Source organism: Chelonia mydas, chromosome 2, assembly GCF_015237465.2.
Source record: "Chelonia mydas isolate rCheMyd1 chromosome 2, rCheMyd1.pri.v2, whole genome shotgun sequence".
In the NCBI taxonomy this organism is placed as follows: Eukaryota; Metazoa; Chordata; order Testudines; family Cheloniidae; genus Chelonia; species Chelonia mydas.
Window position 1 is genome coordinate 41111443 of NC_057850.1, and position 22079 is coordinate 41133521.

At 44.1% G+C, this 22079-nt stretch overlaps 2 protein-coding genes across 7 annotated transcripts in view; one reads left to right on the plus strand and one right to left on the minus strand.

Annotated features, from left to right (window-relative positions):
* Positions 1-21461, minus strand: part of PTDSS1 (phosphatidylserine synthase 1) — a 49026-nt gene extending 27565 nt beyond the window's left edge. Inside the window, exons 1-4 of one of the 2 annotated variants that reach the window (XM_007055989.4) lie at positions 20933-21461; positions 15438-15529; positions 10908-10952; positions 3449-3573 (exon numbers count right to left, since the gene is read on the minus strand). In XM_007055989.4, the coding sequence (XP_007056051.3) occupies positions 3449-3573; positions 10908-10952; positions 15438-15529; positions 20933-21111 (441 nt within the window). In that variant the 5' untranslated portion in view covers positions 21112-21461. The remainder of the gene's footprint in view (positions 1-3448; positions 3574-10907; positions 10953-15437; positions 15530-20932) is intronic. The other variant, XM_037892240.2, reaches the window with a different exon arrangement.
* MTERF3 (mitochondrial transcription termination factor 3) overlaps positions 21372-22079 on the plus strand; it is a 35321-nt gene continuing 34613 nt past the window's right edge. Inside the window, exon 1 of one of the 5 annotated variants that reach the window (XM_037892241.1) lies at positions 21372-21506. The gene's annotated coding sequence lies outside the window, so the exon portion shown is untranslated. The other 4 variants (XM_037892242.2, XM_043539324.1, XM_043539326.1 and 1 more) reach the window with 4 other exon arrangements.

Here is a 22079-nt window from a genome sequence, read left to right on the forward strand (position 1 = left end):
AACGGAAAGAATTTTTCTCCTTCTGCTGTCCATCTCTATCATTTTTGACTTGTTTAAGCAGGTGCTGATTGTTATCATTGCTGGTAATTATGGGGCCAATTCTGTCCTCAGTGCATAGCCTCAAGTACGTACACTGTAGGCTGGTTTCTGTACACGGTGTGGATTGGGGGCAGAATTTCCCGCTTGGGCCTCAGAGCTATACAGAATGGATTCTCTGTACTTTCCTCCCTGCCTGGATAGAACTGCACCAATACTGCTGTGATCAGGACCTCGGATGCCTGTCTCACATGGAGACAGGACTTAACACTATGTACAAGTTTATATTTTGCCACCTTCTTTTTAAAAAAAAATTAACCAAACAGCTGGAAGCAAAAATCATGCTGCACTCTTCTATGAGCCATAAATCTGAGATGAGGTAGAACAGGGACAGATAGAAGAAATCGAAAGAAATAGCTATGTGGAATAATGTTGCTCCCCATCCCTCAGTGCTCTTCCTCAATTTTTAGCCAATAAAGCTGCAGGAAACAAGAATAGGATAAGACTGATGTCATCATGGTACAAAATGAATCTGAAAGGGGTAGAGATAGTCTTTGCAGCCTTTGGGGTGAATGCTGCACGTGTGACTGAAGGATAGAAGCAAAAGTTAGGAGATAGAAATATGGAAAATACACATATAAAACCTCAGGCAAGCAGGTCATGGGAAAAAAAAAGTTATACACAAGTGATCACGGTTCTCTTGCTTTAACGCTGTCCTTGAAGGTCTGGTTTTCAAGAAACTCAACAGTGGTACATCCTCAGTACAATGCCTGAAGCAGTTCCACAGACAAGTTGCAGATCCAACTTCCACTGACTTCAATGGAGCCAGGATTTCACCCAAGCCCTCCCAGCACAGGGATTGTAAGCGCTGCTCACTGCAAGTGACCTCACATGGGCACCGGGTATAATAGGCTAGGGGAGGCTAATCCTCTGCCAACCCCGGCTGTTGCATGACCACACTCCGCCCCAATGCCCCACACTCACTCCCCCTCCTCTCTGAAGCTGGTGGGGGTTCAGCTCCAGCCAGCGGAGGGAGGGATCAGGCTGGGGCTCAGGATAGTTCAGTGGTTTGAGTATTGGCCTGCTGAACCCAGGGTTGTGAGTTCAATTCTTGAGGGGGCCATTTAGGGATCTGGGCCAAAAATTGGGGATTAGTCCTGCTTTGAGCAGCGGGTTAGACTAGATGACCTCCTGAGGTCCCTTCTAACCCTGATATTCTATAAACATGTTTCAGACTCTTCTGGCTGCAGGGGCAGGGCGGGGCGGGGGAGGTGCTCAGGGCTCCAGCAGGTGAGGTCTTATGTGTAGGGCCATACCAAATTCACAGTCCATTCTGGTCAATTTCACAGCCAGAGGATTTAAAAATTGGTCAATTTCAGGTGTTTACATCTGAAATTTAAGGGTGTTGTAAACATAGGGGTCCTGACCCAAAATGGGATCGGGGCAGGGGAGTGGGGGTGTGTGTTGCAAAGTTGTTGTAGGGGAGTCTGCAGACTGCCACCCTCACTTCTGTGCTCCCTTCAGAGCGGGGCTCCTAGCTGCTAGTCCACGCCAGATAAAGGCAGGGGCCCCCAGCCAATTTGGGGGCCCCAGCCCCAGAAGAAGCCCCAGGGCAGAAGACCCTATCGGGTCACCCTGAGCCCCTGCAAAAGCCGCAGGGGAAGAAGCCCTGAGCCCGGGCGCCCCAAGTCCTGCCTGTAGCCATGGGGCAGAAGCCCCGAGCCCAGGCCAGAGTGGATGTGGGGTGGAATGGGGCGGAAGCCCTGAGCCACAGTGGGTGGGAGTGGGGTGCGGGAGGCGTGGAAGCAGGGGAGATCAGATTTCACAGTCGGTGACATATTTTTCACAGCTACGAAACTGGTAAGGCCCTACTTATCTTGAAGGAAGGGGGCAAGCCTCCCCAAAAGGGGAGGTTCATGCGCCAACCATGCTTATAGGTAAGTGCCACCCTAACAGGGTGGCTGAAAGGGGGGTTATTGCCCTATCTCCTCCTCCCGCAGGCTAGCGGAGTTGATTGGGCACAGAGAGAAGTGAAAGCATCATCCACTGTAAGGGTGGCAAAGCTGCAGTTGCAGTCACGGGCCCAGGGAGATCCCTCCAGAGGAGTTAGGCTTCTTTCAAAGGCTCCTATTGCAATGCAGTCCCCTCTGCACCCTATCCAGTGCAGACTACGCTTTAAAAGCCACAATCTGGCCCTACACTTTAAAAACCATTACACCACGATTAAAAAAAATTCTGTTCCTAGCAAGTCTCCTAGCTGTAAGGTTTACATTTACTACTACTGGAGAAACCAGTGTAAAATACCAAAGAGAGGATAGCATGAGAAAGCTCAGGCCAAGAGGGTGCTTTTTGTGGGGTAGGGGGCAAAATGTAAAAGTCATCTTATTGACAGGCACAGCATTTTGAGCACCAGAAGGCTCTCATTTTGCCACCAATGCGTTCTTTAATTTTTGACCACAGATGGGCATACCTCCCACAGCATGCCCTAGACTCTTCCCAGTTCTGGCCAAGAAGACCTGCGCAGTATGAACTTTATGGGTTTTGGGGAGAAGGCCAAGGAGGGAGAATACAGTTGCTTTATGCTTTGTTACTTCTTTTCCTGCATACACATATGCAGAAAACAAGGTCCAAATTCAAGCCATAAAGCTATAAAGTTAAATTAAGTTCATCTCCCAATTTGTATAATAACCCACATGCATATGCAATTTTTTAACTATGTACTCTGTTTTATTTCTTGAACAAAAACATAAAGTGTATTTTTGTCTGAAGGAGATTGTAAGTTCCTAAATAGGGCAGGGTGCTACAAGTTGTATATCGTAGACACAATGATAATACTCAAATAAAAAGCGTAAGACTTGTAGCAAGATTCCCCAGAAAGAAGTCTAATTACACCTGGCGCTGCAACTACAGCTCTGACACCCTAGCAGTGGGGTGCCACTTTCACTTTCCTTTGTGTCAAAAGGAGACAGGGCCATAACTCTGGATTTAGTTTGTCCACAGATAAGTCATCTATTATAGCTATTTGTAAGTGATATGAGAGAAATTAAGTTTGTGCAAAAGCACAAAAGGAACAAAGTTCCATTGCTTAGTACTGTCAGGAAAAACCCCATGTTCCCCATTAAATTTGGTCTGATAGCAATTGTAGACCTCCTATTCTGACTTGACTCCAAGCTGCTCAGGTATGATCCAGATACTACAATGATGGATATCTTCAGATATCTAGCATCACTTCCATGATTAATATACCCCAATACCTCAACACAAATATTTCTAATATGCCCAGTAGATCAGTTTTTACTAACTTGAATCAGAAAGAATAAAAAAGACATTTTTATTGGTTAATTGAAATGTAGAGATCTGACAGTTAATATAAAATAGCTGTAACTTGCACAAGGATGCTAAGTATACATACCATGATGTCTGCTTCCCTGGTGGCATAACGAAGATTAGGATCTAGCCAATACATCACTGCTTTGACCTGCTCCAAGTTAAGGAAGAGCACAAACACCAGAAACAGGAAATAGAGAACGCTGAGACCTGTCGGAGGTAGAATCATATTAACATGGAATGTTTACTGAGGAAATTCCATGGGCCAAATAGTCAAAAGTTGGTTCCAAAGTGGTGCCCCAAAGCCTGCTTACAGTGATTAACTGCACACAGAAATGCCAATTTGTACAAATGCAGGTTTTGTTCAGACAATAGCTGCATACAAACATTTGCAAACACACACCACGTGGCAATCTTTGAAAAAAACCCAGCCTTTAATACCATTACCTATCGCATATTCGATTACATAGTCATGACTGAGCAAACAGAACCAAAACAAGTCACATCCAAAGAGCAATTTAAACACAGAATTTAAGCAGGAGCACAGGCGAAGCTGTTAAAAAAAAGAGACATTGGGATTCAGGGACTGGGCTTTTCCTGTCCTGCTTTCATGCTCTCCTGGCCTCACTAACATAGCTATCTAAACCAATACTTACATATTAAGGGACAGACACACCTGCTTTGAGCTGCTCTGGAAATGCAAATTTAGCTGCAATTCTAGCTTTCCTGGTTAATGCACTATAGCTGCTTTGATGTGCGGAGATTGTCATTAAAAGTTTAATTCTAAAAAAAGGCAAACTACGGAAATTCAAAAACTCAAAACTACATTAAGATGGAGTTAAGACTGAGCATACATATCAGTAATTTAAGGGTGTTAGGGTTACTTCCCCACTCTGAACTTTAGGGTACAGATGTGGGGACCCGCATGAAAGACCCCCTAAGCTTATTTTTACCAGCTTAGGTTAAAAACTTTTCCAAGGTACAAACTGTGCCTTGTCCTTGAACAATATGCTGCCACCATCAAGCGTTTTAAACAAAGAACAGGGAAAGAGACCACTTGGAGACATCTTCCCCCAAAATATTCCCCCAAGCCCTACACACCCTCTTTTCTGGGGAGGCTTGAGAAGAATATCCTAACCAATTTGTTACAAAATTATTAAAGACCCAAACCCCTGGATTTTGGAACAATGGAAAAATCAGTCAGGTTTTTAAAAGAAAGATTTTATTAAAAAAAAAAAAGAAAGGTAAAAATCATCTTTGTAAAATCAGGACGGAAAATACTTTACAGGGTATTTAGATTTAAAACACAGAGGATCCCCCTCTGGGCAAAACCTTAAAGTTACAGAAAACAGGAATAAACCTCCCTCTTAACTCAGGGAAAATTCACATAAAACAAAAGATAAACTAATCCGCCTTGCCTGGCTTACCTATACTGGTTGCAATATTGGAGACTTGGATTAGGATGGGTTGGAGAAGATGGATTTCTGTCTGGCCTCTCTCAGTCCCAAGAGAAATTAACCACATAAACAAAGAGCACAAACATAACCCTTCTCCCCCTCCACCAAGATTTGAAAGTATCTTGTGTCCTTTGGGTCAGGTGCCAGCCAGGTTAGCTGAGCTTCTTAACCCTTTACAGGTAAACAGGATGTTGCCTCTGGCCAGGAGGGATTTTATAGCACTGTATACAAAAGGTGGTTACCCTTTCCTTTATATTTATGACAAAGGGTAAAAAAAACATTATAGGGATGTTTTAATGCTTGATTTTGGGCATAATTACAATTCCAGGAAATTCAATTTACCGTATATACTTGTTCATAAGCCAAATATTTTTGGTAAAAAAGTGACACATCAAAGAGCGGGGGTTGGCTTATAAATGGGTCTACACCAAAATTTGATTATTTTAAACTGTATGGAATCACTGAATTGAATATCTAATACATTGTCGTTTTGTTTACCTGGCATGGAGCCCCCTAGCTCCCAGTGGCTATGGTTTGCTGTTCCCAAACAATGGGAGCTGCGGGAAGTAGCGCCACTGAGGGGCTCCGTGCCTGTGAACGCTCCAGGTAAACAAAACATCCAGGCCCGCTAGCAGCTTTCCCTAACGGGCGAGGAGCCAAAGTTTGCCAACCCCTGAAATATAAGGTCGGCTTATGAAAGGGTCATACAATTTTTGCTACTTTTACCTAACCATCCTGGGGGTTGGCTTATAAACGAAAGGGCTAATGAACGAGTATATATGGTAAGTTACACTTAAGAGAAATCTAAACGTGTCTACGCAAGAAATGCACAGTTTAGACACTCAAACAACCTTAGTTCTGTCCTCTAGCAATACCATGAGGGGGAAAATATGGGAAAAAAAACATATTTGTCTTTAAAATCAGTTTAATTAGGACAAACACTAATGAGTCTTAATAATAATGAGGTTATTGCATGATGTCACTATATATTAAGAGCCAAATCCTGTCCAGAGGTATGCAGACAGAATATGAGGACGAGAAGACTGTGCAGAGGGCTTCCCTCCCTCAGGGGATCTGTACAACATCAAGGCAGGATGGATACCTAGCTAGCTACTAGACAAGGTGTGACCTACTGATTAGGAGTTGTGGTGAAATATATGCTTCCCAACTGTGCGAGAGACTCTATTTTGGAGTTTTAGTTAGGTGCACCCCTCAGAGCCATCCTGCTCTGCATCTACTGAATAGCTGTGGCTGACTAGTCATGCCAAAGGAAGCAGAATCACACTAGAGCAGGATTTTGCCCTAATTACGCAGGCACACTCTCTCTCCAATAGTACAACAGAAGTTCTGGGCGTGTCAACCTTGAGAGCATCCTTTTAATTTACAATTATTGTAATCCAAGACTGTACAGCAGAAGCCAGGTTATTCAAGCGTCTCAAGCTGAATTCTCAAAGTTGTTACAGCTAATCAGCAGTGACCCTTTAATGTCAACAGATGAGTCATTAGCTATTTTAAGAGGCTAGATATTTTTAGCTACATAAAAAATCCCAACAGAGGCATCTTCAATATCTTTTTGAACAGATCTATTCTTCATATCAGACTCAATTCTATAAAAATATTTTCAAAATCTGCTTTATGCTCCATGAAACTCCAAGTATTTTGAGGGGAATTTTGCATGTTTTTGCCTTGTATTTCAGATAGTTTTAAGAAATAGAATTTCACTGAGTAATTCCTGCAGTGGAGGGAATTTTTCTGCCCTGCTGTATAAGTGAACACTATGCTGAGCAATTTATGTACCCTGGTTAAAAGTTTTGCAATTAGACACCACATTTAGATACCAAACTGATGGTCAAAAATGCCTAGATAGATAAATTATGCTGGCACACGTGGTTTAATGGGACCCAAGTTGCTCCACAATAATGTAAGTGTGAAACATGAGTGACTGTAGCACGGGTTCAACTGCACTCCCAGAAATGATAAAACCCAGGGTGCAAACATAGGCAAACATACCCGTCTCCTGGTCTAGTGCACAGGGGAGGCCTGCTGGGTTTGAGAACAAGCCTGCCCTGCATCTACCTCACAGTGGCATGTCCTGTCCCATGGGTTGGGCCCGACTGCCTGCTACAGACATTGCAGCTGGTGCACAGGGTTGCAGCACCACTCACTTCTGTCCTGGCTGCAGATGCTGCAACACCCATGCACCATGTCACAAGGCCACTCGATTGAATTGGTCCAGCAGCCTCTCTGTCACGATGGAGGGGCAGCCAGGCCAACCCCAAGTGGTGCTGTGACCCCATGCACAGGCTGCAATGACTGGAACAGAGAGCGGGGCCCAGCCCCATGGGACAGGAGCCACCACTGCCGGTGAGCCCAGGGCAGGCTTGCTCTCTAGCCACTTCCCAGCACCCGCCAGGATGGGATTAGGGTTGTGGTGCCAGGGTGGTCAGTGCTCCCTTGGCAGTTCAGTATAGTGCACCCACTGAATCGGGAGGCTACCACCACCCGTGATGTGAAAACAGCAGGAAATTCGTAGCCCACCACAACGGATTGTGAACTTCACATTCTACATATATAAATGTGACATATTACTTAATTAATGGAAATCACAGTTTTAAAGATTATGATGCAGCAGCAGTTCACTTCCAACATTGTATTATCCGGTTGTGTCATTTTTGTAATCTTGTAACTAAATGGGCAACTTTCAAAATACATGTAACACTTTTGCTACATGTATTACAAAGAGGATTCCCTGTTCTGATTTTTTGTGTTTATTTCTCAGCAAATTAAGATACTTTTTAGGAGTAAAATGTTTAATAAAACCACAACATTTGAAAACTGCTTTTCTTGAAACATGAAAACATTTCTCTCTCTCTCTAAGCCCCCATGCTTCCAGAATGAAGGTGCAGTGCCTGGGAGACATCTTAAATGCATCAGCCCCATCAGCAAACGATTCACAAATCTGCAAAGATTTTAAATTTGGGGCTCCTTTCAGTGTATATTTCATAAAAACCTATTCTCAATTTTTCTGCTTCGCTGGAGTTGATCATTTTAAGCAAAACTTGAAGCTCTAATTGTAAGACATTTTGGAATACCACAGGTCATCCCTCTATCTGTAGAAGCAGAGCAGCATCCCTCCACAGACAAGTTAGAGTACAGGAGCAGTGTCTAATTAAAATACTTGTCAATAAATTAATGAAAAAAATATATACAAAACAGCTTATACCAGGAATAAAACAATTACAGAGATGGCAATTTTCTTAGGGAGGTTATTTAATAGCTTGAAAATGTAATCTAACTGGATCTCCCAGGCTCCTGGCTCCACAGCAGGGAGCACAGGAGTCCCAGAGAGCCTCCATTGGTTTCAGGCTCCCAGATCCATGACAGGGAGATCTATGAAAAGAGGCAGGGAAGTTTTGGAATGAGTTGAGAGAAGCAATGTAAAAGGCTTCTAGGTTCAGCACATGTGATATCAAGATGGCCATCAATGGAACAGTGGTGGTGACTTGCAATAGATGTACCATGTTTTCTTTCCTGCTTGAAATCCCTTCTGTCTTAAAGATTCTTGCATTGGAGAAGCAAGTAGAGACATTACTGAGAGTCAGAAAAGCTGAGGAGTTCCTAGAGAGCCAGGTTCAGGAAACACTGGTATCCCAGGTTCAAAGAAGAATGGAGCTGGCCACAAAGGAATCAGAGAGAGAGGAAGCCAGAGAGAAAGCCTGGCAATTTGTAACCACCATAGGCAAGAGGTCACAGTGGCATTCTACATGGCTGGAGACAGATGAGGATGGGCAGGCTGTGGCCACCAAAGAGAAGAGGACTGGGAAGGATTCCATACAGCTAGAAATTTCAAATCAACACCAGGTCCTAAATGTGGAAACTTTGGAAGACACCTCTCAAGATCCAGCAGGTCCAAGGGAAGGGAGACATGTAAGGGACACACATGTGGATAGCAGCTTGGCCTAACATGTAAGAAAATCAAGCTTGCCCGTGAAGAGTTCTCCAATCATCCAAGGAAGACAGACTATCCTTGTTGGAGATTTAATCCTCAGAAGAATTGAAAGAACATTCTGCAAGGGACAAGCAGACAATAGGATGGTGTGCTGCCTTTCCAGAGCCAAGACAAGAGACGTCACTAAGACTGAATAGGTTTCTGAAGTTGACAGGCAAGGAGACATTGGTGATGGTTCACATCGGCACTAATGGAACTGCATTGAAGGATATTTTGCAGATATTTGACTTCAGGGAACTCAGAAATGTGCTGAAGAAGAATGTCCAAGCAATCTTCTCTGAGATTCTTCTTGTTCCACGAGCTACATAATCCTGTGGCACTTCAATTTGAGTGATATATGTGGGAGATCTCATGCTGCCAATACTAAAACATCTTGGAATTTCTAAACATTATGGATGACAATTTTCTATAAAAAAACTGTTGCGGCCAACATGGGGGAATACTTTATTAAACCTTGTCCTAACAGATAATGGGAAACTGACTACAGAAGTAGAAATTAACAGTAGCTTAGGTACGAGTGATCATGACTCGATCACATTTATAATGTTCAAGCAGAATAAAGTCCAGACCAGTAATATTGGTGCTTTAATAGGGTCAGTTTCACAAAGCTAAAAACAATTATGAGCCAAATCAGCTGGGAGGAAGAATTTAATCAGAAAAGAGTGAATCATAATTGGGATTCATTTAAGAACACCTTACTAGATGCCCAGAAAGCTTGGTATCTTTTTTTTTTTAATGAGATTACAAGTTTGGTTGATAAAGGTAATAGTGTTGACATAATATACTTAGACTTCTCTAAGGCATTTGATTTGGTACCACGCAACATTTTGATTAAGAAACTAGAAAGATATAAAATTAACATGGCACACATTACATGGATTAAAAACCTGCTAACTGATAGATCTCAGAGCATAACTGTAAACACAGAATTCTCATTGAGCAGGTCTGTTTCCAGCATGGTGTTGCAGGGACTGGTTCTTCACCCTAAGGTATTTATCACTTTTATAAATCACCTGGAAGAAAACTTAAAATCATCACTGACAAAGGTGGCAGACGACACAAAAATAGGGGGAGTGGTAAACAATGAAGAGGACAGGTCACTGATTCAGAGTGATCTGGATTGCTTGATAAACTGGGCGCAAGCAAACAATATGCATTTTAATACAGCTAAATGTAATTGTGTAAATTTGGAACAAAGAATGTAGGCCATACTTACAGAATGGGGGACTCTATCTAGGAAAGCAGTGACTAAAAAAAAGATTTGAGGGTGAAAGTAGACAATGAACTGAACATGAGCTCCCAGTGTGATCCTGGGATGCATAAAAAGAATAACCTTGAGTCGGAGCAGAGAGGTTATTTTACCTCTGTATTTGGCATTGGTGCAACCACTGCTGGAATACTGTGTCCAGTTCTGGTGCCCATAATTCCAGAAGGATGTTGATCATTGGAGAGGATTCAGAGAAGAGCCATGAGTATTAGTAAAGAATTAGAAAACATGCCTTATAATGAGAGACTCAAGGAGCTCAATCTCTTTAGCTTATGGCTAAGGGATAACTCGATTACAGTGTGTACATACCTATGTGGGGAACAAATATTTAATAATGGGCCCTTCAGTCTAGCAAAGAAAGGCATAACATGATCCAGCATCTGGAAGCTGAAGTTAGACAAATTCAGACTGGAAACAAGGGGTAAATTTCTAACAGTGAGGGTAATTAACCATTGCAACAATTTACCCAGGGTCATGGTGGATTCGCCACCACTGACAACTTGGATATTGGATGTTTTTCTAAAAGATATGCTCTAGGAATTATCCTGGGAAAATTCTATAGCTTGTGTTATACAGGAATCTCAGACTAGATGATCACAATGGTCCCTTCAGGACTTAGAATATATGAACCCTGGCATGGCAGGGCTCTCCGGGAGCTGCGGATCTTGCAAGCATAGGGTCTACGGGCCCAAGCATGTGATTTGGTGCAAGTTAATTAAATCCAATTTGCTTTCTTGAAAAATCTCAGGTTCAACCAACCAGCATTTTCTGATGAAACTAAATAAGATAAACATAAAAATTTAAAACTTACCAAAAACCATCCGCCATATCGCTGGATGTGGGCGAGTAAAAGGCCCTGCGGAGAGAAATATTTGCTAGATGACAGTGAATTGATTACAAAGATTAAAACTACAGCATATTGTTTCTAAGACTTGGTTCAGGGGGATATCAGCAAAAGTTAACAAGCAAAGATCTGTTTTCCTTCAAGCTTTACAATATACTTGAAAGTTTGGCTTAGAGCCTTAAATAAAACAAGTTCATTAGTAATTGATTCTAGGATTTGAAGGTTTTTTGATCATTACTTGGACATGGAAGAAATATGCAATTACTTTTCATTGGCATTCTTTCCATGGTGGTAAGAAGATGGCATATATTTTGGATGTATGTGTGCTGAGGTGTCAGCTGCTGGTATTTTTAACAGGCTGATCTCTTGATCTGTTTTTTAGATTACATCTGTTTTGTGGCTTTTTACAGTTGTGGGCATGTTTCATTTTGGGAATGAAAAAGTAATCAAGTACAAGTTTCTGCAGGTTAGCAATGAAACTGCGGGCACTGACTCCCAAAAACATTACCAGGCAGGCCACCTAAAACTTCTAACAGACTTAATATCAGATATCACAAAGAATATCAGGCATCTTACACACAGAGGTTGGATGTGTGTGAAAAAACAAGCTCTTCTGGCTACAAAATTGAAATCGATACCTTTAGAGACACCATTAAGATCAAACACAAATCCTGATTAAATACCTAGCTCAAAAGGGCTTAACTTCAAGATATATCAAGATTTCTTTAAAGGTCTCAAGAGCCTGGATTCCTGAGGACGAATGTCCTCTTATTACGGCTTCTGTTTTAGATTTATTTATTTTGCCGGAGATTAGATTGACTTCCTTTATTAAATTAAAACGCCAAACTAGAGCAAAAAGAGAAGTGGAGATAAGGGCCACCTTTATCTGGTGGCGCTGAAAAGTTTCTAAATATAATCCATCCTTCTAGACTGCAGGAAGAGGCTGAAAATATAGGTCTTCAACACACATTATGATTTGATCTTTGAATCCCATCTGCAAATAGCTATCCCTATTTCACCCCACAAGGGTTTTTTCTAAACCCATAAGTGAATGACAGTCACATGCAGATCTTGTGGTTTGGGCAATTATATTATGTAACCTTCTTCGCATATCCAAATTTGTTCTTCCCCATAGGAAATCAGTTTGGTCTGCATGTGATACATAATTCATTTATGGGGGTAGGGACATGAGTGATTACCTTGATGAGATTTTATAGAATGTAGCTATGGGACAGGCACACTGGGTTAAACCCTTGCCTTATTTTGACAACAGCATGATAGTGGTTGATGTTCATTTGGAGGAAGTTATTTTGAAATTATGATTTCTCTGAGTAATCCCTGAATTTGTAAGGAGTTATTTATTTGCTCCACAAAGATTTTGGAAAAATCTATCCAAAACCAATTATGGCCCATGAATCCGAGTTTTCTAAGAGATTTAATAAAGTTAACAGTCATTTCATCTCCACCTTCCTAGCACCCTAATCTTTCCGTTATCTAAGCATATTTAAAAATACTTAGTTCCATCCATAATATTTCAATAAATACATTAAGTCTATAACTCCCATCAGGAAACTCACATCAACAACTTAAAATATATATGTGCTAGTTCAAAAGGAATTATTATGGGGAAGTTCTATGGGATGTATTATACAGGAAGTCAGACCAGATGTTCACAGTGGTCTCTTTTTGCCTTGAAATTTCTGAAACTGGATTTTGGCAGGCATTTACATCTGATGAGAGGCGGCATGATCTCTAATTTATCCCCTCTGCCCCCTCAGATACTCTCCTGTGATCCTTCAAGATCAAAGAATCATTTGCTGCTGAAGACAGAGCTGATCACCAGGAGTTTACACAAGCTCTCTTTCGTGCCAGAACAGCCTAATCTAGAATGCACTAATTCATATTGCGCCAATGTGCACTCCAAAATAAAACTTTCATGGCAATTTTGATATGGTAATATAAACAGGAATTCAGTTTCTTGCACATAAAACTCTTAATTGTCAAGTGTGTATGTCAACAGAAAAACTACATACTATGAAAAACTAAAAATTTTATCCCATGGGTGCTGGGAAGTATATGAATATAGTGTCATGCCAGAAACCGCAATGGGAGGTTTAGGAGTCTATTGAAAATATGAAAGCTAAAGGTATTGGCACAAAATTCCTGCATTTTCCTTCTCTCTATCCAATTCATCATTTTGGTGAGCATGTTATGAAAACTACTCATTAATGAAGTTCTAGGAGGAGCTAGATAGCATCGTAAGACAAAGCTCTAGAGAGTCCTTTCAAAATGTTCCCCTTTAAAGCTGCAAATCTGTCCTGATAGAAACTATTGTTCATCTACTGTTGAACAGAGGCAATATCTGAAATGGGGGGAAGCAAAACTGACCAACAAATGTATGGTCATAACCAGTCTACAGCAGGAAACAAAGATCATAATATATGTAACTCAAAACAGGATAACTCTTCTCTTGAAGAGTCTCCAATGTAACCAAAGCGTTATTCTTTTCAACTCGCATCATTAGTAGAACATGGCAATAAAAATATTTTGATTTACTTCACACCCCGCTCACAATCATTGAAAAATTCTTTCAAGTTTCATTTTCTTAGGGGGTGGAGATGAAGTACAGCAACTCTACTGTTGTACATCCATAACAATAAAGGTCAGATTTTGGTTCTAGTCCTGGCTCTGCCACTAGCCTCTTATATGACCTTCAGCAAGCCACTTCCCCTCTCGGAGCCTCAGTTTTCCCATCTATAAAGTGTGGATAATGATACTGATCTCCTGCTTTGAGATTTACTGATGTAGAGCACTGTAGAAGAACCAGATATTATTATTATTAAGAGATTTAATCCCCAAATATGCTGAAAAAGCTGACATTTCCATTTTCAAGGGACTATGCCTCTCTAGCGAGACCATGCAAAAGATAAATAGCCTGTATTTTGTTGGTATTTCAGCTCAGTGCTATTACAACTCATTTATACGGTTGCTTAATTTAATGCCATGTAAAGACAGTGAATAAAATCTATCTTAATTTAAAAAAAAAAAAGTTACTAACCTTTTGTAACTGTTGTTCTTCGAGATGTGTTGCTCATGTCCATTCCATGTTTGGTGAGTATGCTCACCACATGCATTGGTATGGGAAGTTTTTCCTCAGTGGTATCGGTAGGGGACCAAATCTGGCACCCTCTGGAGTGGCGCACATATGCGCCGGGATAAAGGGCCACCTTCCATCCTCCCTCAGTTCCTTCTTGCTGGAACTCCGACAGTGGGGAAGGAGAGTGGGTCATGGAATGGACATGAGCAACGCATCTTGAAGAACAACAGTTACGAAAGGTTAGTAACCGTTTTTTCTTCTTCAAGTGATTGCTCATGTCCACTCCATGTTAGGTGACTCCCAAGCAGTACCATCAGAAGCGGGGAAGAGTTCATGGACGTGTTGATTGCTTTACAGCTCTGCCAAATCCAGCATCATCTCTGGCTTGCTGGGTGATGGCGTAATGAGTGGTGAAAATGTGTACTGAAGACCACGTTGCAGCCCTGCAGATATCCTGGATAGGGACATGCGCCAGGAAGGCAGCCAAAGATACCTGAGCCCTAGTGGAGTAAGTCTTCACTATCGGTGGAGGCACTGCCCGCGCTAACTCGTAACAGATGTGAAAGCAGTGGTGATCCAGTTTGAAATCCTTTGAGAGGACACTGGAAGGCTCTTCCTTCTGTCAGCAGTCACAACAAAGAGTTGAGTCAATCTGCGGAAGAGATTGTTGCACTCCAAATAGAAAGCTATGGTGCACCTGACATCTAGAGTATGCAGGCATCTCTCCTCATTGTCTTGTGAAGTTTCAGATAGAACACTGGAAGGAAGATATTCTGGTTGATATGAGGAGCACGCAAAGTCTCATGTCTCTCTCCCTCTTGGTCCAGGGCTTGAATCCCTTACAAGTGCAGCACTTTTCATGGATATGGGACTCACCCAGACACTTCAAACAGCTTAGGTATGGATTGCTGATTGGCATGGGCTCCTTAAAACAATCGCAAGGCTTAAAGCCCAGGGAATGGGGCATGCCCCGTTCCTGGGCTAAGTCCCTCAGGGGACTATTCGCTAAAGTCTACTAGCTATTAAGAACTGTAAACTAATTATTAACTAACAACAATTTACATAAAAGTTCAAAGAACCACTGAATAGAAACCGCATGCTACAACAAGGGGAGCGTTCCAGCACAGACACTGGCAGTAAGAAGGAACTGAGAGTGGTGGGGGGCTTATACTAGCGCAAATAAGCGCCACTCCAGAGGGCACCAGGGTACCCCAATGGATACCACCGAGGAAAAACTTCTGGCACCGGTGCATGTGGTGGGCACACTCACCTAACATGGCATGGACATGAGTAATCACTTGAAGAAGCAAGCAAGCAATCCTTTCCGTCTCAGAAAGTAAATGGCAACAAGTGAAAAGAAATATGCATGTGAAATAAAGGTAAAGCATCAATATACTTACCATTTGGAAAAGCTAGAACACTAACGATTAGAAAGAAGAAAACCACAGAGAGGATACCCTTCCAAATATTATCTTCTGGGATAGAATCATTCCTGAAAAGACAGACATCATCAAGTTAGTAACATGACTTTTTTGAGGACAATGAGAAAAGGCACTCTAGATGCCAGGTTAATGAAATACATTTGGAAATAAGCACTGAAAATCAATGATGGTTCACAATCAATAAGAGATGCTAACTTAGTAAATGCACTGAATGGTTTCACCTGACACCCTTGCACATCCATTTATACAAGAACAAAGCTAAACATAAAATCAATATACACAGGCCAGGAGTAGAGCTTCTAGCCATTGTCAGAACTGACTGCAAAGTAAAAATAACAAGGCTTAAATTATTCCTCTTTTTTTGGAGGAAGGTTGTTGTTATATTATAGCCAAAGGATAGACCTAAGCATCGAGTGTGAATATCTTGACAAGTAATCCTGGCAAGCCTGATTTAGCTGTTTTTCCTTCTCAGATAGCTAAGAGTACCACCTAGTTTACATGGGAGATCCACCCATTTCAGAATGGATCTGGCTTTTGCAAATAAGTTCTCTCTTCTTCAGTTAGTTCTAGGAGCCTTAAATAACAAAATCAGTAAGTGTAACCATCAATTATTAATAACTCAAATACAAGCATAGTTGATATAGCACATCTTAATTATTACTATGAAGATTAAAATCTTATTGCTTATAACTAAATATTTTTATGTACTCATCATGAACGTATCTAGGTACCAATATACAATGCACAGTAATATATTCCATTATTTCTTCCTTTCCTTTTAGCGTCAAATTTTCTTTCTAGTTTTACAATGGATTAAGCTGTGCATGGTGAAATAAGGGTATCTTATTTCAGGATGGTTCAAAAATGAATCTGCAGTGGTATAATTTGCCCCACAATAATTGCCAGGATGGGATCAGTGAGGAAATGGTACTGTATTTTAGAGTTTGCAATAACATTTAGCCTCAGACGCATGATTATAAATGTGGGCAGGGCCATCCCTAGGGGGTGGGTGGGTGGGGCCTGGGGCGGAAGTGACAAATTCGTCTCTTCTGGGACTGACCGCACCAGCCAATCGTACTGGCCTGCGGGGCCCTCTAAAGAGTGGAGCCCGGAGCAGTTGCCCCGATTTGCCCTACCCAAGGGGTGGCTCTGAATGTGGGACATATAATTTTCCCCTCTTCCAAAGTGCTGCATAATCTCCTACTTAGATTGTAAGCTCTTTGGGACAGGAACAGGTTTTTTTGTTTTGTGTTTGTACAGCTCTTAGCATATTAGGGTCCTGGTCTATGACAATGGCTCCTAAGTACTATGGTAATACAAATAAAGAAGAAGAAGAATACATTACACTACAGTGGAGTGCCACAGCAGCCTTTTCTACCTGGGAAGCTTCTAAGCCCTGGCTAGGTCAAGTCTGCCATGGGAAGGCTGCTGCCATGTGAAGCCCCCAAACTGCACATGAATAGGGACCTACCAAATTAATGGCCGTGAAAAACACGTCACAGACTGTGAAATCAGATCTCCCCCATGAAATCTAGCTATTGGAGGGGCAGGGCTGGGGCGCCCCAGCTCGGGGCTCCTACTGTTCACCAGGCTCCAGCTGCTGGGGTGGGGTGGGATGGGACAGGCCTAGGGTGGGACAGAACTTCCTCTTCCCCTGAACAGCTACTCTCAGCGGGAGATCAGACCCATGTCTGGGTACCTCCCCTGGCTGCAGGAAGCTCATAGCCGTACCAGCTCTGCAGACTCCCAGCAGCCCAGGGGAGATCAGACCCACCTCGACCTCCGGGAATCTCCCCTGGCTGCAGGAAGCTCCGCAGCTGCTGCCTTCAGAGAAGGCAGCACAGAACTGAGGGTGGCAATCCCGCGACCCCCCCAACCAGCTTTGTGATCCCCCCCACCAACCCCTTTTGGCTCAGGAACCATATGGTTACAACACCCTGAAATTTCAGAAGTAAACATCTGAAAATGTGAAACTGACCAATTTTAAAACCCTCTGGCCCTGAAATTGATCAAAATGGACCATGAATTTAGCAGGGTCCTACATATGAGTAAAGCTCTCACCAACAGAAGTTGGTTCAATAAAAGACATTACCTCATTCACCTTGTCTCTCTAAAGTGCATCATGCCAGTGACCTTTCTCTAATCTTCCCCCTGTTCTATCGAGATTTACTACTGTCAGTTTCCTGGTTATAGCGCCACCCATGCATGTCTTAGAGTCATTCCATGACTAGCTAAAAAACAGGAATTCTGCCCTAGCACTGGGCTCCCTGTGCTCCTCCAGGAGTTCCGCCTTGATCGGAGCTGCTGCCCTGTCTTAGTACAGCCGACCCACAGATTCACAATGTCTCAGCATACAGAGGAGGTAGTCCTCTGCTACAAATTCACATAACAGTGTACATTCATTATTTTCACTTAGTAATGTCTGGTAGAACGTTTTCCATAAAAATGAAAGCTACTGAATGATTTAATAATCAAGTAAAATTGCTGCATAATTCAGTGCAACCTAGCCACATATATTAGAGAAGGGTTGACTAAGTCACTTAAGTTAAGCCTAACGTAGCAGCAGATACATTTGGCTTTGTACAGATCAAGATTTCTGAGCCTTATAAAGCATTTTGTTTTCTTTTTTGGTCACTACATGAACAGATCAGATTCTACCTCCCTACCCCACGTTTCTAAGATCCTGAGTATTGTGATTAATCTTTAACATCTTTCTCTCTGTACATCCTTTTTACTTACTGCCTACTAGATAGTCAAAGCCTTGATTAAGAAAGCCAGAAGTTACTGCTTTAGTTAGTTCATTTTGGGATTAATACAGTTACACTTTTAAAAAAAATGCTTATCCTGTCCCCCTGCCAGAGGCAGGAAAGAAAAAACCACAGCTTGGTTACTGCTTCTGAGCTAGAAGAGAGACCATGGTGTTTGTTCGGAAGAGGTGTTGCTGGGAATCCTGAGAGGAAGGTGCAGGCACAGGGAAACAAAATGACTGTCACAACAAACAATAATAAGAAAATGTACTCTTGAGAGAATTCTGTGCCAAAAAAATAAAAATTCTGCAAACAACATTTTAAAATTCTGCAAATTTTATTTGTTGATAAATAAATGTGGAGGCTCCAGCATGGCAGTGGGGAACACAGGCCACTGGCTGCATGGAGGTGGGAGATCACCCTAAAGCCCTGCACATCCCAGCACATGGACTCAGCGGAGAGGCTGCACTATGTCAGGGTCAGGTGCAAGGGCCGGGCCTGCCCAGAAACACCCTGTGGCCCTGCCCCTCCATACCAGGCACACCAGGTTGGGGCAAGCAGGCTCAGCCCAGCAGGATCCAAGGGTGAAGGGCCTTAGTGTGTGGGGATAGGGTTTTGTGTGGGGCAATCTGGGTGTGGGGGGGATCTGGATGAACAGGGGCTTATTGGGGGGTTATGGGTACAGGGGCAATGGGACTCTGCAGGGGGTCCAGGTGAAGGTGGTTGGGGCTCAGCAGGGGAAGGGGGGCTGGATGCAAGTGGCTTGGGCAGGGGTGTCCAGGTGCTGAGGGAGTGGGGCTTGGTCGGTGGGGGTCCAGGTGCAGCTGGCTGGAGCTCAGTGGGGTGGGGGTCTGGGTGCAGCTGTAACCCCATACAAAACCAAAAGATACGATGCCCCAGACATGTTGGTTTAATCAGCACTGTTCCGGTGTTTTGAGGGGATGGGAATGTTTTACGTGGGTGGAGGCAGTGGGAGAACACAGTCCGGCATTCTATTCTTGCTTTACTAAAACACAGCCTGTCACCTCCATTAAGTGCTGCTGTGTGTGCTTCACAAAGGAGTGCCCCCAGCAGCAATCCTTCAGTTGCCATTTGCCTCCTTGTTGGTTGCCTCTCAGTTAAATGAAAGCCATGTCCTCCTCCCCAGAGGAGGAAAGGGAAACAGTGGAGCATAGTCAATAGGAATCCCAGCTATAGCAACAGATTTGGAGGTGGGAAGCCAGAGACCAGCTTATGCAAAAGGAAAAACAAGGCAGGTGCAGCAGCGGCCCTGAATATTTAGGTGACAGATACATTAGAAAAGCCTAAAATAGGCAAATTAGGCAATTAAACACCCATTCAAATTTACTTTGTTGGCTTTCCCACATTGAAGCAACCCCTCTCTGAAGTCTAGCTCCACCCTGGTCTGCCAACTTCAGGACTGTGACCTCTGTCTCCTGAGATCCTAATGAAGAACCACTACCAGGTTCCCAAAACTAAGGATGGATCTGGCTGCTGCATCCAACAGAAGATCTTTTCCCAGGTTCATCTGAGATCTGCATAAAACAATAGCGTTCAATAAGCAAAAGATGTGATGCTACACAAGAAATGGTGTAGTCCCAGATGACTGCTTGAGAACTATGTTTGACTTCAATGAAGACTTCAACTGATGGTTTACAAAATCATGGTAGGAAACTAAACAACACTGAAAAAATCAGAGTTAGACTTTATGGTACTGAGAGCAAGCTTTTTTGTTTGTTTGCTTTTAAAAAAAGGATATGAATCATTTCTAGTACCTGATACTCTATATATTGATAGAGATATAATACTTTATAAGTCACATTGTAATTAAGCTTATTGAAAAAGGCCAAAACAAAATCTTACTTGATACTACTACTAGACCAAATTTTGAAGACACAGCTATGGTTTGATAAGATCTGTTACAGCTCACTCTCACTAATCCTGAATAAATTTACCAGTGAGTATGGTAACAAAACACGCACCACCCCCCCGGTACACTATGTTCTTCATCAAGAAATAGGAAAAAGAAACGTACAACAGACTTAATAGCACTGTCTTATGTCATGATAAAAGGGACTGGTATCACTATCACAAGAGATGCCTTGTCTTTATCTACGGTATCAGCACTTTAATTAATCTGAATTTGAGAGATTGACACAAAAAATGAAGATCTCATGTACATAACCAAACATACAGCAAACCCAAATGATTGTACTTCAGATTTACACTGTGCATAAAAAACACCAGGCAAAGTGAATGAATGCCAGTTTGAATAAAGCCCTAGTAGGATGGTCTAGGATGCATTCTCCTGCTGCAGTCAGGTGCTTTACAAAGGCAAAAAACCCCCCCCAAACCCTTCTCTTTATGGTATTTATAGACAGAAGTAATACTTGGTAGGGATGCCTTGACAGCATCCGGGGGCGGGGGGCAAACTCCAGTCCCTCTGTGGCCATGTTCAAAATAACAGCTCAATATTTTTTTAAAAAAAGAAAACCTGGTGCATGGTGGGGACCAACCCTCCCCGGTGTGGCTGTCCCCCAGCTGGGCGGCGCCTCCACAAGTCACTGAGCTACCGGCCTGTCGCCGAGCCCGGCAACCTTCACGCCTGGCTCAGTAACTTGCCCTGGCGCTCTCCAGTCCCTCCCTCTCCCCCGTTCGTCCGGGGCCTCCCCCGCCCAGCCCCCGCCTCCCCCGCGCCCCGCGCACCGGGTGAAGGCGAAGGCCATGAGGCTGAGGATGGTGAAGCTCAGCAGGGTGATGGTGTGGGGCCGGTAGAAGAACTCCAGGGTGATGTCCTCCACCTGCTGCTCGTTGATCATGCGGAAGTGCAGCCGGTAGTTCACATCGTCCTTGCTCAGGGTCCGGCTCCCCACGCAGGACGCCATCTCCCCGCGCGCCGCCGCCCGGCCCGGCCGCCTGCTCCGCTCGGCGGCTGCTGGGGAGGCCGGCTACAGGAGGGAGCAGCGCTCTCCTGGCCCGGGGGCCTGGGCGCGCGGCACCAAACGGGCGCTGGGACCAGGCCCCGGCGAGGCGGGGGGGTTGGGGCGGGGAATTACTGCACGGGGGAGGGAGCGGCCGGGCCGCGCGGGCAGAAGGAAGAGAGTATCAACCCCCCGCCGCCGGCAGATGGTCTCGGCCGGGCAGGAAGCGCCTCTGCAGTATGTGAGGGAAGGGGGCGGGCGAGGCAGGGTCGCTGCGCGCAGACCGGCCGGGAGGGGGCGGGGCGACGGGAGGAGGAGCCAGCGGCGCGGCGCGGCACAAGGCCTCGCCGGCGCCTCAGGTGAGACCCTCCCCGGCGTGGTCACCCGGCTGGGCCCCGCGGCTGGAGCTGGGCCAGGGGGCGCTGGGAACGGGGCAGGCTGCGGGCTTCAGCCCGCCCGCCCGCCGCTGAGCGGCCTAGGGCCTGTGTCTGGGGGCGAGGCTAGCCGCGCTGGAAGCCGCAGGGGCACGGACCGTGCCGGGGCTCCCACCAGCCCAGCCCCTCGGAGGGTCAGGCTCGGAGCCGGGCTCGGACACGGACGCGCCAGGGAGGGCAGAGGCAGCACCCTAGGCACGGTCTGAGCGTCCCTGCGCCCCCAGCCAGGCACCCGCCAGTCCTAGAATGTCTTGGGTTTTAATTCCTTGTCTGCGGCCTGTCGTCTCGCTTAGAAACAGTGACAATAAGTATTTGTAAGGAGCTTTATGAGCTAACGGTTGCATGTGATTCTGTAATACAAGAAATTGTGAATTGTTTGATTCCTGTGCATGACCCCTTACTTTGACTGGGGCTATGTTAGGCCCTCCTGCTTTTTTTCAGACCACTTTAAGCGCTGCCTTATCTCTAGGTCTGCTGGGTGCTCCTACTTCATGTGTC